Source organism: Herpailurus yagouaroundi, unplaced genomic scaffold (genome assembly GCF_014898765.1).
Source record: "Herpailurus yagouaroundi ecotype Mexico unplaced genomic scaffold, PumYag 159, whole genome shotgun sequence".
NCBI classification, from domain to species: Eukaryota; Metazoa; Chordata; class Mammalia; order Carnivora; family Felidae; genus Herpailurus; species Herpailurus yagouaroundi.
Window position 1 is genome coordinate 5,601,151 of NW_024412400.1, and position 16,428 is coordinate 5,617,578.

Genomic DNA, 16,428 nt, shown 5'->3' on the forward strand with positions numbered 1-16,428 from the left:
ATCCTTCCAGCCTGCACTGCCTGGACTTCTCAGTGGAGGAAGGGATTGTGACCTGGGCGGGGGGTTTCTTGGGGACGCTGGGATGGGGCAGCCTCTTGTCTCCATGCCTACCTCCCTTTTCGAAGCTCTGTGGTATACAGGCTTTCCTGCCGTCTCAGGAACTGGATCTGAGCATTCTGTCCCTTTCCTCCTGAGGCCCCAAAGGGAACGGAATTGCCCGAAGTAGAATTAGCCAATCTAGGTTTAGAAAGCCCAGAAACATCGATCCTGTGGGTCCCTGCCCTGCTCCAATCCCAACCACCACCACCACCACCACCACAATCCTTAGGCCTTTGGGGTTAGTGGTGGCCCCGGGCAGGGAGCTCAGGATTCCTGGTACCCAGAACACAACTCCTTTTGAAACGAGGCTGGGGCTGGTGGTCAGGGAGCCTGACCTATTGGAAGGCAGAGGTCAGGGCTGGCAGAGCACTGGGGACAAAGGTCCAAAGCATGTAGGTTGGAGAGTTCCGGTGCTTCGTGTCTGGAGGAATGTGCTTGCCCCTCTTATGTTTCCGCCTGGGCCTTGGGGCTGTGCACAGAGCCACTTGCCTGCGTGTTCCCTTAGCATACCAGCGCTGGCTCTTGCTCCTAACTGGCACAAGGCTGGTGTTGGGGACAGTGAGATGAACCAACTCATCTTGGTGTCGAATCAGCCGTGATAAACAAACGCATGCTGTGATGGGGAGGGGGTATGGTTTACATACACCTCCAGGCTCACCTGGACAGAGAAGCTGTTCTGAGCAGGAGTTCTGGAAGGCTGTGGACAGCTCAGAATATGCAAGTGTCTGATCTGGTCACACCAGCTGATCCTTCCTAGACTTGAACTGCCGTGACTGCCTCTCCTCCCCGCAGAGTATGAGTGGTGGGATGGGGTGGGGGTGGAAGCGTTAGGACTGGATCCTGTTCCAAGTTGAAGGGGTGAATCGGCGTTACAGAAGTTTCTGGGAGGTTAGCGCTCTGGGTACTAGTCAGGAGCCCCACGTGGTTTGATCCCTTGTTCTAGAGCATCCCAAGAAGGCAGGTGTAGACCCTTGGGTCTCAGAAAGTCAAAGCCGGTGGGATCGTGCCTGTTTTCTGTGTGTCCCTGGCCCTCAGACTCTGATGAGGCCGTCCCGGCTTGGGGAGCCTGGGGCTGGCCTCTAAGGGTACCTCGATGCTGGCTCAGGACTTTTTTGGGGGCCGGGAGTGGGAGCACTGCTAGCTCCCGGAGTGGCCGTGGCTCTCTCAGGCGCCCTGCGTCCTGCTCCTGGCGTAGAGCTGACCAGCACAGTTTGGGGCTGAGATGGAGAAAGACACGTTTTCATATCTGCTGTTTTTGGAGTCCCTGTTACAAAGGAGACCTTGAGACTATTTGCTTTGAAATGTCAAAGATTCCTCCGCAGTCCTTACTCATGTCATACATTGATGAGGCTGAACCGATGTGTCCTGCTCTGTCCCTTCGTTCAGCTGGTGGGGTCTGAATTTTCTTCGGTTCATTTGCATGAGAGGTACATTTGGCTGTTTAACCCCCGGAGGCAGTGGGGGTGGATACGCTTTTTGCCGGACCTTCCAGATGTAATATAACTGTTTGTTCGGGTTGGGACATTTTGATCCTTCTTGCCATTATGCTATTTGATGTAGGATTTAGTATTAATTTTTATTATTTCTTGCCATCAGACAGTTTGATGCGTGATGTCTTTATGACTTTGCATCAGCCCCACTTCCAGCCCTGGTGCAAGATTTTTGCAGAGAACAGGCGGGGTCCATTGTCCCTGGGTTGCTTGCTGACAGGCCTGTGAGTTCTCCTTGTAATAACAGAACAAGCTGGAGGAACTGATTTAGCCCTCTCAAGGAAGAGGAGTAACTCAATTGACATTCCGTTGTAATTTAGCAGTCGGTTAATGGCCACTTACTGGAAAATGTTACCAGGCTCTGCGGTGAGTGTTGTTAGAAACTGAATTACTCTGTATATTTCCCCAGGGTCCTTTTCCCCCTTCTCCTCTAGTGCACACTCGAGCTGCAGGAAGTGGCTTTTTGTTGCAATCATAGCTTCATTGTTCCTCTGGATTATTTATTTTGTTTCAAAATTAAGTATATTGCCTTTAATGGTAGCAGAGATGTGCCAAGAGCCCCGGGGTGACATGGGGATCACTGGGTTATTCCGTTGGGTAGCCCAGGCCTGCAGGTGCCCAGGGGCAGGCAGCCATGAACCTGTATCCGACAGTGTTGGTTTCATGTGTAATTAATCAGAGTCACCTGAGCAGAATGTCTCTCTCTCTCTCCCCGTGTCTTTACCCATGTAATTATTTCAGCCGGCTGGTCACTGTATGGGTTTTGAGGAATCACTCACTCCACAGAGCCTTTGATAGGCCACAGAGGTGAACAAATGGGAATCTTGGCTTTGCCATTTACTAGCTGTGTGACCTTGAACAATTCACCTAACCTCTCTGAGCCTCAGGAGTTTTACCTATTTAACGGATGACAGTATGGGCTCCCAGGGATGAGAGACCAAGGCAATGGCGTGCGTGGACGCAGCTAACAGTGCCTAGAACGTGCGAAGACATCTTCCTTCCAACTGAAGAACAGAACATCAGCAACAGAATGCCCCCTTTGTCGGGTCAGAGTGTTGGGAGCGGCGAGGGAACGGTAGAGGAAAAAGAACTTAACTGCTTGTGTTTATTTTGACCTGGAGAGAGCTTCCCCTTTTATGGAAGATACAGGGGTGAATGTATAGCGTCACCATACCCCATCAGTGATAGTGTAACCGAGTGCGGGGCAGGTCTGGTGGGGTCCCCTCTTCCTGCAGCCCCAGGCTCCGATGGCTGGTTTCTGGCTGGATGGCAGGAATCATATTGCCTCCAGCTCTAAGGAGGGGTTGTCTTCCAGGGGACTCCACACAGGGATGGCCACATCATTCCATTTCTGGGTCATGTGTTCAGCTCCTTTTTCTCCCAGGGCGCTCCATCCTGTCTGGAGTAAATGAAATAATCGTCACCCGCCTCCCACTTAATTACCACGGCTGCCGCTCCTCTCGCCCCTACATGCGTGCAGGAAGTCTGCTGGGGCGCTTGGGAGCCTCACGGCCCGATGGCACCAGAGCCTGGAGTTTTGAGGTCTGGTGGATTCCTGAGACTTTCCTTCCACACCCCAGCCTGGAAGGCGTCCCTGGGCCCGGCCCACAGCGGTGCACGGGGAAGTGGCCAGCACGCTCAGCCGCTCCACACACGACCGGTACAGACTGACGAGGCTGTGGTTTGCTTCTTTCCTTCCTCCCCTCTAGAGTATAAGAAGAAGTACGGAGAGGAACACGGCTCCTGCCAGGCTGGGATAGCAGGCTTCTTCACCGAGGTGGGTGTCGGCCGCTGGGCATCTCTGCCCTCCTGCTGGTGGTGTTCATTTCCTGGCTGATGGTGGTCTTGGGAGCTTCTTGAGATGATGCCTCCAGTCGCATCCAGGGAAGCTTATGGAAACCGGCGGGGGCACCTGCTGGCCAGAAAGCACCGGGGGAGGGTGGGCGGGCTCATCTGGAGGATACCCCTAGTTGGACGGTTTCTCTAAGGAGTCCTCTTGACTCGGAGACCCATGGAAGGAATTGGTTCGCGGGGAGTGCAGGTGGGATGATGCTCAGTCAAGTGTGTGTCTTGTTGCTGGCAGTGAGGAGGATGTATTAAGCGTCACCTCCTATCATTCCTGTGTCCTAGGTGGAGAGATCGTAGGATTTTGTATGCAACTCAGCCAGCCCCTTTCCCAAGTTGCAAAGGACCGTGCACTTGAATACTCATGTGCCTGTATAGTGGTGCCATGATCTTTGGCTGCTGGTACATCTTGAGGGACTGTTCTTAAGTGAGTCTTACCTACTTTGAGTGTCCCCTTCGCATCCGCGCCTCGTTTCTCAGGCATCATTTTGATTATGTGCCGTGTGCGAAGTTCTGTGTCAGGTCCTGTAAGTGGCCCAGTCATCCAGGTGGTTGTCCAGGCCCAAACGAAAGAGTACTTTTCATTTAGAATTCATCTGCACTCCTGTTATTTGAACCTCCAAAACATATCCCAAATGTGACCGTTTCAATTCCCCACCATCATCACCCTCTGGAAAAGCCACGGTCGTCACCTGGAGATGCGCTGGTTTGATGCTTATTTATTAAAAAATTTTTTTTAATCTTTATTTATTTTTGAGAGAGACAGAGCATGAGCAGGGGAGGAACAGAGAGAGAAGGAGACACAGAAACCAAAGCAGGCTCCAGGCTCTGAGCTGTCGGCACAGAGCCTGATGCGGGGCTTGAACTCACAAACCATGAGACTATGCGTGACCTGAGCCAAAGTTGGATGCTCAACCGACTGAGCCACCCAGGCACCCCTGATGTTTATTTTTGAGAGAGAGAGAGACAGACAGAGTGTGAGCAGGGGAGGGGCAGAGAGAGAGGGAGACACAGAATCTGAAGCAGGCTCCAGGCTCTGAGCTGTCAGCACAGAGCCCGACGCGGGGCTCGAGCTCACGAACTGTGAGATCATGACCTGAGCTGAAGTCGGACGCTCAACCGACTGAGCCCCCCAGGTGCCCCTGAGGTGCTCTGGTTTGAACTAGTCTCCCTGCATCTGCTTTTTTTTTTTTTTTTGTAGTAAAATATACATAACATGAAATTGACCATTTTGACCATTTTTTAAAAGTTTATATTGAGAGAGAGAGAGAGAGCCTGAGTGGGAGGAGGGGCAGAGAGAGGGGGAGAGAGAGAATCCCAAGCAGGCTCTGTGCTGTCCGTGCACAGCCCAACGTGGGCTCAGTCCCACTAAATAAACGGTGAAATCATGACCTGAGCCAAAATCGAGTCAGTGTTTAACTGATTGAGCCTCCCGGGTGACCCTATATTGACCATATTGAAGCAAACAATCCAGTGGTATTTACTGCATTCACAGTGTTGTGTAACCATGGCCTCTCTAGCTTGACAACATTTCCATCACCTCAGCCTGCATCTGTTCTCAACTCCCACCCTGTGTTTTCTGCACAGCAGCCTGAGGAATCTTTCAAAATCGAGCCCTGTCAGGGGCACCTGGGTGGTTCATGAAGTCGGTTGAGTGTCCGACTTCGGCTCGGGTCATGATCTCATGGTTCGTGAGTTCGAGCCCCGCATCGGGCTCTGTGCTGACAGCTCGGAGCCTGGAGCCTGCTTTGGATTCTGTGTCTCCCTCTCTCTCGGCCCCTAACCCGCTCGCATTCTGTCTCTGTCTCTCTCAAAAATAAATAAACATTAAAAACATTTAAGGAAAAAAAAGATTTATCTCTCGGATTTGTTTTCGCAGACATTATATGCTGGAAACAAACTCAGTTGTTTCCCTAAACGTGTAGTTGCTTGTTGTCATATTGGTCTGCCGACCAGGTTTTCTCACCCCACTGGCTTGAAATCCTATCCTGCCATATGCCAGGCTCATACGCTTCTTCCATCTCTGTTGCACATTTAGATGGGGTAACTTCTGGGGCTGTCGCTCCTCCAGGAAGGTCTATAAAGTATGACTCAGCTCAGTAGGCAACAGGGAACCACTGTCAGCCCACAAGCAGGTCACGGACACCATGGATGGCAGTGCTGAGAGAGAAAGGCTGGGTGGGCTGGTGTGGCCAGGACTTTAAAAGTGGGAGGGCCTGGAGGGAGGCCGGGGCGGCGGGTGGGGGGGGGGGGTCTGTGATGGGGTCCAGCCACAAAACAGCAGGGCGGGAATAAGAAGCGAGCGGAGCAATTGGAGGATATCAAGGCCGTATCAGTGGGCTGGATGGCCAGGGGACTGTGGTATAGACGAAGTATGTGTTGAGCCAGGGTTCTGGAGAACAGTAGTGCCCCAGTGGCAAGAAGGCTGTCTAGAGATGAATCACCGGAGGAGGTAAAGGGATACGTGTGAGGTGATGGGTGGGGCGCTCAGAGGTGTTTTTGGAAGATGCTTGGATGCAGAGACCACAATCCCACCCGAGTTGGAAACTCGGATCTGGCCATGGCTAGTACCTCTGCAAGGGGGCTGGGTGTGCTCAGCCTGGAACTGGGGATGGGGTCGGGGGAAGGATGCCTCCTTTAGCCAGCGGGGGAGAAAAAGTAGACTCATTACAGAAATGAGAAATGAAGGCTCATCAGAGCCGTTGGTGGAGAACTGAGGGAGAGAAGGAGTTCCCAGGGAGGGGGTGTCCTTCTGGTCTCACCAGCCAGAAGGCCAGGGAAGGCAGGGCATCGGGGCCAGGCAGAAGGGGGTCTTGGTAGGAGGAGCGGGAAGGGCAGGGCCGGATGGGAACCCAGGTGCCCGTGCCGGCTGCTGGCGACCAGAGGAACGGGGGCACCTATTGGAACTCGGGGCTCTGGGAGCCACGGGGTCTCAGCATGTGCCGGCAAACAGCAGCGGGGCTGGAGGGCATGTGATGTGGGGCTGTGGGGCCGGGAGCGCGAGGCTCAGCCCTCTGACCCGGCCACCGTCTCCTGGCTGCCCTGGGCTTCGCCTCCCTAAACACGAGGTCTTTGAACTCACGGCCTCTCTTGTTTCTGGAACTTCAGCTGTCGGAGGCCGTGCAGGAAATGTGGTTGAAAGGGTCAGGCAGGACTTGTCCCCTCGCCTGCCCTCCCGCTGACCTTGTCACTTGGGCTTGCTTGTGCTGTGGGCTCGGCTGTTCCTGCACAGGGCTGGCCACTGCCTCTGTGGCCTTCCGGATGTGGCCACGTTGCCCCCAAGGACGCTGGCCCAAGGCGCCTGCTTGGCCTGAAGGTCTGTGACCCAGGGGTTACCAAAGCTGTCTGCGTTAGGGATACCACGTGAGTTTTAGCCTGTTACTGAGGATAAGGGAGAGCTTCCTGGGACCTTTATTTTTGTAGCTCCGGAGGACAGAGACAGATCCTTGTGAGTAGCTAGAGGAGACGTGGACCGGCCCACCCGTGTAGGAGCACTACCGCGGGAGCCTGGAGACATCTGGGTGAAGTCTGGGACACAGACTTCTGTTGCAGAGCCTGAGTGCCCATCTGCCCTGCCCCCACCTCCGCTCAGGCCAACTTACAGCTCACAGAGAAAAGCCCATGGCTCCTGAGGCACACCCCACGCCCCTGTACCTCTGGAGGTTCTGCTAACATGTGTACCTAGGGAAAAGGCCCTCACTGTTTACGGAAGGGATTCTACATGTGAGTCAGGCGGGGTGGCCTTTGCCTTGCAGAGAAACTTGCGTTTCTGTGCGCCATTTGCATGGGCTGTTTCTGGGTGGTGGGGGGCTAAGCGTTGAGGCCATTTTCCTGGCGCTTGTGAACAGTGCCACAAGGGCGCAGGCCATCCCTGGTGACCTCGAGAACCGAATCCAGGGAGTTTCAGGAGGACAGTATCCTGCCTCTCCTCTTTGTGTTCATGCCTCCTTCTCCCTTGGTTCAAACTAGATAACCTGAAGCTGAGCCTGAGACCCACGGGGAGAGGCAGGATAGATAAGAGCTGTTGGTTTTAAAGGTTTTTGAGGAGATGGGGTGCCTGGGTGGCTCAGTCGGTTAAGCGTCTGACCTTGGCTCAGGTTGTGATCTCATGGCTCATGGGTTCGAGCCCCGTGCCGGGCTCTGTGCTGACAGCTCAGAGCCTGGAGCCTGCTTTGTGTATCCCTCTCTCTCTTCCCCTCCCCTGCTCGTGCCTTCTCTCTCTCTCTCTCTCTCTCTCTCTCTCAAAAATGAATACAACATGAACAAAAAATAAAGGATTTTGAGGAGAGGGATTGCCTTCTTAGACTCCTTGTGACGTTTGTGAGAGGGTGGGTGCAGGGATATATTAGACATATAGTTCTGAGTCTTTAAGCTGGATTTATTTTATTTTATTTTTTAAATGTATATTTTTAAATATTTATTTTGAGAGAGAGAGGGGAAGAGAGAATCCCAAGCAGGCTCTGTGCTGTCAGCACAGAGCCCGATGTGGAGCTCGATCCTACGAACTGTGAGATCGTGACCTGGGCCCCTGATTCCAAAATCAAGAGTCGGATGTTTAACTGAGCCACCCAGGGGCCCCGATGCTGGATTGATTTTAAATCATCAGAAAGCAACGTGTCTACCACCTGGTGTCCTAAAGAGCCTCACGGGGGTCTCTGGTGATACTCAGGGCTTTGGCTTAGGAGGGGCTGCAGGTAGAGAAAGCTGTTATATGGTGTGTGCGATTGGCACCAGGGATACTGGTCCTTATGTTCTTCCGTGGCCTGTGTGTTGGGACACCGATTCCAATTTCCTTTCTGAGTTCAAGCCCAAGGAAAAAGGCTCTCTCCTCTGATGAACTGATCATTTGTCTAACACTCCTTCTAGAACTAGCACAGTCCCTGCACAGCACAGATGAGTACAGGGGGTGGGACTTAATAAAAGCACCACCACCTGTGTGTTTTTTTAGTGATGCGTTCTGAGTGTGGAAAGTGATATGCTTTTTTTTTTTTAATTTTTTAATGTTTCTTTTTGAGAGAGAGAGCATGAACAGGGGAGGGGCAGAGAGAGAGGGAGGCACAGAATCGGAAGCAGGCTCCAGGCTCCGAGCTGTGAGCACACAGCGGACGTGGGGCTCGACCCCTCAGACTGAGAGATCATGACCTCAGCCAAAGGCAGACACTCAGCTGACTAAGCCACCCAGGCGCCCACAGTGTTGAAGCCAGCTCTGCAGAGGGGGGTCAACCTGGAAGGACGTTTCTGAAATAGGACAGCATGTGGGGGACCCTAAGGGCCAAAGGAGGGGTGGCCGTGTTTTTGGGAGCAAGAGGCCTTGATGACATTGGAGTGTCTGGTCTCCAGTGTCTGCGTGGCCCTCTCCTTTGGTGTTTTTGTGCAGCTGAGGGGTTTCCGTTAAAGTTGTCTTCGAACCCTTTCAGATGGAATTTTTTTGTCTAAAGTATTTTGGACGTTTCCGTGTCACCTTCCCCAGGGAAGGCCATACAAAGGGACTTTGTTGGTCTGTGTCTCTAGTAGAAGCTTCCATATGTAATCGCAGGTGCTTCATAGTGTTGGAGGAAAAACTCATGATTTTGTTAGGAAAATAACTTTTATTGATTCTTAGTGCAGTGTAGCTACTTTGGAAAATATAATCAAGAGACGGCGTTCCCCGTTGGGGAAGGAAGGGAGGACGGGAGGAAGGGAGGAAGGAAGGGAGGGAGGGAGGGAGGGGGGAAGGGAGGAAGGGAGGAAGGGAGGAAGGAAGGAAGGAAGGCAGGCAGGCAGGCAGGCAGGCCTCAGCCAGGGTCATCCAGTGGACACAACGCTGTAGTGGGCACCACCCTGCCTACAGCGGCCACACTGTGTGCTCCATTTGGAACACAGTGGGCGTTTGGGGAGGGGACTTCCTTGTCAGTGTCCAGTCATTGTTCTGGAATTTTGAAAAACAAAATAAATTTTAGGGATGAGAGAGAGATGTAAAGAGAGAGATGGGGCGCCTGGGGGGTTCACTTGGTGAAGCGTCTGGCTTCAACTCAGGTGATGATCTCATAGTTCATTGAGTTTAAGCCCCACGTCGGGCTCTGTACGGACAGGGGTGGGGCCGGCTTCAGATCCTCTCTCTCTCTGCCCCTTCCCTACTTGCGTGCTTGCTCTCTCTCTCTCTCTCTCTCTCTCTCTCTCTCTCAAAATAAATAAATAAACTTAAAAAAAAAAGTGCCAGAAGAAGGGAGGGATTCCTGTAATCCTTATCACCCAGTGGAAAAAACCATAAACGTTTGGGACTTACGCTGCTCGTCTTTGTTTTGTCTGTCTTGCTCCTGTATGCATCTTTTTTCCTTTTATAAAACATGATCATTGACTGTATATTGTGTGGCCTGTCCTTATTAACTTGGCACTTTGTGATTCTGTCTCAGTGCTATCGGATCTACAGTATTTTTATTGCTGCAGGATTCTGTTGAATTGGATGTGCCATGATTTAGAATCCCCGCTGTTCGACATTTAGGTCATGTCCAACTTTCTTTAGCACAGTGATGATGCCTGTTCTTGTGGGTAAAACCATGCTTTGTCCACGCTGACCCCCTTAGGTAGGTACATCACTTGGGAGCACTTGGAATGCTCATCAGCATTGCTCATTGGGTGGTTTTGTAGCACAAACCTGCTCTTGGCCCCGTTGAGGGCGCAGGGCCATTTGCCCCCACTCCAAATGCTGGAGACGGCTGTGTCTCTGTTTCTGGGTCTGTTTTTTTTTTTTTTTAAGTTTATTTTGAGAGAATGAGAGATAGAGCATGAACAGGGGAGGGAGGGAGGGAGGGAGAGAGAGAGAGAGAGAGAGAGAGAGAGAGAGAGAGAGAGAGAGAATCCCAAGCAGGCTCCACACTGTCAGCACAGAGCCCGACGCAGGGCTTGAACTCACAAACCGTGAGATCGCGACCTGAGCTGAAACCAGGAGTCAGACGCTTAACCGCTGAGGTGCCCCCTGGGTCTGTTTTTAATAGCAGTGCTGTCTCCTGCTGTCTCGAGTCCCTGTCCTTCCCTTAACCTCTCTGCCCTCGTACTTCTGTCGTGAGTTCGCAGTGGGTCACAGCAGCCACAAATGCGAGCTTCAGAGCCCTTCCTGGGAAGAGCGTCCTGAGCGAGGATGTGGGGATCTCCACGGTGTGCACAGAGATGCTTCTGGTCACTTGTTTTCTCCTCGCTCTGCGTGGGGGAGGTGGGGTCGGTGGCCAGGATGCTGAGGGGGGTGCTGTCTTTTCATGAGCTCTGTTTCCTGGAATTCTGTGATTTATAAGGATGTGCACTGATGCCATTTCCTCGTTTGATGCAGGCGTAAAGGTGAGGGGATGTGCGTGAGCTCACCCGTGGGTGGGCTAGGGACCTGGTACGTGAGTCACTCTGTCGTCACCTCGCTGTGTTCTCCCCGTCTGTATCCCTGCCGACCCTGGGTGTTTGGTGGATCCCGTCATGCCAGGGGACCCGCTGAAGTCATTTTTATTGCTCAGCGGAAGAAAGTCTGGGGTGCGAGGCGTCTTTCGTGGAGTTCTTTGATGTGGCTGTGGTTTTCCCTGCTCTCACCTGCACTCCCTCTTCCGCTTCCTTCCGCGTTCACCTCTGGGTCTCTCTTCGGCAGGAGCTGGTGGTGATGGGTGCCCCAGGGTCATTTTATTGGGCCGGCACGGTCAAGGTGCTGAACCTTACGGACAACACCTATTTCAAGCTGAACGACGAAGCGATCATGAACAGGCGGTACACGTACCTGGGTGAGTAGCTCAGGGACGTGGACAGGTGAGAAGGGGAAACAGGAGCGATTCTCGCCAAGCTCACACACTATTGCTTTACGGGGGGAAAGAAGGGTTTATTGGCTTTTACGGGCATTGTTCCAATTCGGTCCACTTTCCCTCCGGGCACCTCACGTGGAGCCTCACACCCAGCAGGGAGAGAACAAAGGAGGGCTCTGGATTAAAACCGTGATCGTGTTGCAGAGCTGGAGGCAGACATTTTATTTTCTTGTTTGAGCTGTTCCTCAAGTTCAGATACAACATGAGTGCAATAGAATCCTGGTTTTCCACGGCGTTTCTTTGGGTGCAGCCTCCGCCTCCCGGTCTCAACAGCAGTTGCAAATAGAAGTGATAAGAAGCAATAATTAGCATGATGGATGGCAGGGTAATGCCGAAGGTGAACCACAGGCTCAGAAGATTTCTCTTCTGTTCTCAGCTCTTTTAACCTTCTAGAAAGAAGATAGATACAACCAACAGATAGGCTGTCTTTGTGGGTGCGAAGATTTTATGTGGCTCTTTTCCTTAGTTCATGCCCTGAATGCTATCATTCTGGATATTATTTTCTCTTTTTTTTTTTTTTAAATATTTATTTAGAGAGAGTGCAAGCAGGGGGAGGGGCATAGAGAGAGAGAGAGAATCCCAAGCAGGCTCTATGCTGTCAGCACAGAGCCTGACACGGAGCTCAGTCTCATGAAGCAAGAGGTCATGACCTGAGATGAAATCAAGAGCTGGATGCTTAACTGACTGAGCCATCCAGGTATTCCTGGATACTATTTCTTTGAATTCCTGAGACAACCATACGAGGCAACTATTATTACCCACGTTTTGTAGGCAGAGAAACCGAGGTACAGAAAAGTACGCAACTTGCTAAGATCACGTGGCTTGTAAAGAGTGGAGTGGGGGGCTTAAACCTGTGGTTTCAGAGCCCAGAGTCCCAATGCAGAACTGCCTCCTGGGCTGTGGAGACAGCACTGACCACTGGTATGGACCCCTCACTTGGCTGGGAGCACCTTGGAGGTAGGGAGTTGGTCTGACGTTTCCAGGACTTGATAGAGTGCTTGGTACACAGCAGGGAGTCCCAGCGTATGTTTGGTAGATTGGAGAGTGGAGAGAAGGCAGCAGAGAGCTTGGTTTGGGTTTGGCTTTAGGGTCTGGGATAGGTCCTTTGAACTTGAGGGCCCATGGCTTCTCCCTGTGTACCAGAGACCCTTGTTGCTGAAAGGCTTTCAAGGGTCACTCGAGGCTTTGCGATCACGCATAATACTCTTAGGTAATGTGGTCAGGCCACATGGTCAATAAGGATTGGTCACAATAGGGTGTCATCACAAAATCCAAACGGCCTGTGATCACAGCATTAGGGTGTAAATGTGAGGACAAAGTTTGGGAATATATGCTAGCTAGAGAATTTTCAGCCTGCTTGTGAAGCAGGAGACATTTAGACTAAGCTCAGATGAATTTTGCCTTTGTTTCTAGGCTCCTTTTGCGTACGAACTCTTCCCTCATCCATCCACCCACCCACCCACTGTCAGCTTCTTTCTGCCTTCTCTTAGGAGGGAGCGTGGCATAGTGGTTACCGGCAAGGGCTTTCGAGATGCACAGATTGGATTTGAATCTTGCCATGTTATCTTGGGCATGTTACTGAACCACATTTAGTCTCAGTGCCTACCTCTGTAAAAGGGAAGAAATGATCATACCTTCCTCATAGAACTGTGTCATTAAAAGATGCTGGCGTCCAAAGACATGCATAGGAATGTTCACAGCAGCTTTATTTGGAGTAAAGCGGGAACAACTGGAAACAGCCCAGGTGCCCAGCAGCGGGAGAATAAAGGTGTTATGACCTATTCATATGGTGGACCATTGCTCAACAATAAAAAGAAACGACTCTTACACTCAGTATGGATGAATGTCACAGGTGTGATGTTAAGTGAGCTTCTAGAACACGTAAACCTAATATATAGTGATAGGAATCCAAATGGTGTCTGCCTGAGGGAGGGCATTGACTTGAGAGGGTAGGAGGGAACCTTCTGGTTAGAGTTCTATGCTTCTGTTCACTCCGGGTGGTGGTCACATGGCTGTGTACATCGGGCCACTTTCTTTTTTTTTTTTTTTTTTTTTTTTAATTTTTTTTTTCAACGTTTATTTATTTTTGGGACAGAGAGAGACAGAGCATGAAGGGGGGAGGGGCAGAGAGAGAGGGAGTCACAGAATCGGAAGCAGGCTCCAGGCTCTGAGCCATCAGCCCAGAGCCCGACGTGGGGCTCGAACTCACGGACCCCGAGATCATGACCTGGCTGAAGTCGGACGCTTAACCGACTGCGCCACCCAGGCGCCCCTCGGGCTACTTTCAATGAGTTCTCCACTTCAGGTGTATGTGCTTCACTGTATGAAACTTCTATCTCAAAAAGAAAAAAACAGGGGTGCCTGGGTGGCTCTGTTGGTTAAGCATCCGACTCTGGGTTTCAGCTAAGATCATGATCTCACAGTTCATGAGCTCGAGCCCCACGTTGGGCTCTGCACTGACAGTGTGGAGCCTACTTGGGATTTCTTTCTCCCTCTCTCTCTGCCCCTTCCTGGCTTGTGCTTGCTCTCTCTCTCTCAAAAATACATACAAACATTTTTAAAAGAAAGAGAAAAGCAGGTATAAAGTATTTAGCACAGCACCTGCTTTAAAGAGGACCCTCAGAAAACACTCTTTCCTGCCCCTGATGTCTTGGGGAACATGACTTTTTGGGAGATGAGCCATTTCAATGTGAGAAGACTGACGGCTGTTTGTTCCCTGGTGGCTTATGTTCCAAAAATAGCTGGGTCGTAACTGTCCAGATTTAAGGGATGCTTGAGACCCTTTTTTCTCTGGTGCCTCTTTTTCTCCTCTGCCCTGTCTCATCCTCTCCTTGGTTAATGTCCGCCCTTTGCAGGCTACGCAGTGACTGCCGGCTCCTTCTCTCGCCCGTCCACCACCGACGTGGTGGGAGGTGCCCCCCAGGACGAAGGCGTCGGGAAGGTGAGGAGAAAAGTCTGCGCGAGAGCATGGGGCCAGACCTGAGGGGGAAGCGTGCTGCCCCTGTCGTAGAGGTTTGTCACTTACTCGGTCCCAATGCCCTGCTGGATGGCTGGCAGGTAAAGGGTGACCTCGTGAGTCTCCTGTCGGCCTCCTTCCAACCGCTTTTGCGAGTGTGCCTTGAAAGCTGAATCAGAGAGTGACCGCTGCTCCCAGACCTCGCCCTTCCCGGCCCCTTCTCATCTCGGCTGCGTTCTGCAGCTGACTACGTGTGCGTGAGACTGTCGAGACCAACCGTTGGCACCGTGGCATCCTCCAAGTGAATGGCGTCCAGCGCCCTCCAGCTTCAAACTGTCCACTCTGCCAAGCTCTTTCCAATCTTGGCTTTGACTTAATAGAGCCGAGTCTAGTCCTGGGTATCTTTGGGACTTTACTTATCTTGGGGCCTAGGGTCACGTGTTTATTTCCCCAGTGGTTTTTTTGTTTTGTTTTGTTTTTAACGTTTATTTTTGAGAGAGAGAGAGAGAAGGAGTGCAAGTGAACGGGGGAGGGGCAGAGAGAGAGGGAGACACAGAATCCGAAGCAGGCTGCAGGCTCCGAGCTGTCAGCACAGAGCCCAGCGCAGGGCTCGAGCCCACGGACCACAAGATAGTGACCTGAACTGAAGTCAACACTCAACCGACAGCCACCGAGGCGGCCTGTTTCCCTAGTGTTCTAGAGCCGAGACCGGTTCAGCCCAAAGGCTGGACCGGGAATATGTGGGTCACTTTTCCTAAAGGATTTGCCCGGAGTATAGGAAAGACCTAGACTGGATCTAGGGCTGTCTGAGTCGTGTTGGGAAGCATGGCCTCAGGGGGGCTGAGAATACGAACAACCATGCTTGCTGATTCTTTAGCTCCACGGAAATCTCCATCCAGTATGTCTCTATGAGTCTGGAACCTGCGTTTTTAACAAATACGTTGGGTTCTCTGATAGAAAAGTCTGAACAAAGGAATGATCTTTGGACCTGAGCCCATGGGGTGGACCTAGAATAGAGTCTGGCCATATGTCCGGGGGCTCAGAGAAGTGGGGTCTGGGTTCTAGAGAGGCCCAGATGGGCCGGAACCACTGTTAATTGGAGCCTTGAGCCAGCAGGTCAGTGTGGTCAGCTGACTGGGCTTCACTGATGCATGAGGGTCATTTCCCTGCATGCTCCTGGGCAGGAGTTAGGAGCCTCAGCCCTCATTTCTGGAAGTGTCCCTTCCTCCCTACTGACAGTGATGCCGGGGAGAAAGGATCTTTGAAAATGAAACCAGATAAAATGTTAGGGCACTGAGCAGGGGGAGTCATGCAAGAAGGAAGCAGATCCTTTAAGATCACATGATTCTTCTACGTGGTGGAGTGAAGAAGCACCAAGAACTGTCCCCACGCTGCTAATGTCCTTCAGGAAAGAAGCTGTGTGCGTGTGACCAGGATGTCTGTAATGTTGGCAAAAATGCTTACCTCCTGGTTCGCAGCCCTGCGGATGCCTCAGTGCATCCTTTTCTCCCCAGTTACAAGGACTTTTATCTAATCGCATTGTTTTCCTTTCAGGCTTGTGATAGCCTTAAGATAGTCAAGTCTTAGGACGAGAACCGTATTTGTAACTGATAGAGCCAGACAGAGAGAATCTTGTATTCTGTTAACAAAAAAAGAACCTGAAAATCCTTCTTTCAGTCGGATCATGTGAGAGTTGCTGGGGAAATTGGGCGTAGTTGATAAAGTTGCTGACTGTCCCATTCCCAGGGACACTAGAACAGACCTCTGGTCTGCAGGATTTTGGTGGTTGATCATTTCTGGGGTCAAGGGCACAAGCACATTCTCACTAAGGCGGTGGCTGCTTACGCCACAGGAGGGTCCCTGACCCTAGTTCTCAAGGGACACTGTTCCCGTAAGATGCACCTTGAGAAAGAACTTCCATAGTCCTGTCACTTGGGAAGTTCCATATCAGTGATCCTCTTTGTGGTAGAGATGCATGGTGTTAATGCGCACACTAAAGGCTCTCAAAGTCCTGCAGCAGAGGCATTGATTTAATGTTTAATTCCTTTTTTATTTTTATTATTTTTTTTTATTTTTAAAAAAAAAATTTTTTTTTCCAACGTTTATTTATTCTTGGGACAGAGAGAGACAGAGCATGAACGGGGGAGGGGCAGAGAGAGAGGGAGACACAGAATCAGAAACAGGCTCCAGGCTCTGAGCCATCAGCCCAGAGCCCGACGCGGGG

General features: G+C 51.5%; 1 protein-coding gene across 5 annotated transcripts in view; it reads left to right on the forward strand.

Moving 5' to 3' along the window:
- The window catches only part of ITGA9 (integrin subunit alpha 9), a 343,812-nt gene that overhangs the window by 21,177 nt on the left and 306,207 nt on the right, over positions 1-16,428 (forward strand). For all 5 annotated transcript variants that reach the window (XM_040479772.1, XM_040479774.1, XM_040479773.1 and 2 more), the window contains exons 4-6: positions 3,299-3,366; positions 11,041-11,170; positions 14,104-14,189. In XM_040479772.1, the coding sequence (XP_040335706.1) occupies positions 3,299-3,366; positions 11,041-11,170; positions 14,104-14,189 (284 nt within the window). The remainder of the gene's footprint in view (positions 1-3,298; positions 3,367-11,040; positions 11,171-14,103; positions 14,190-16,428) is intronic.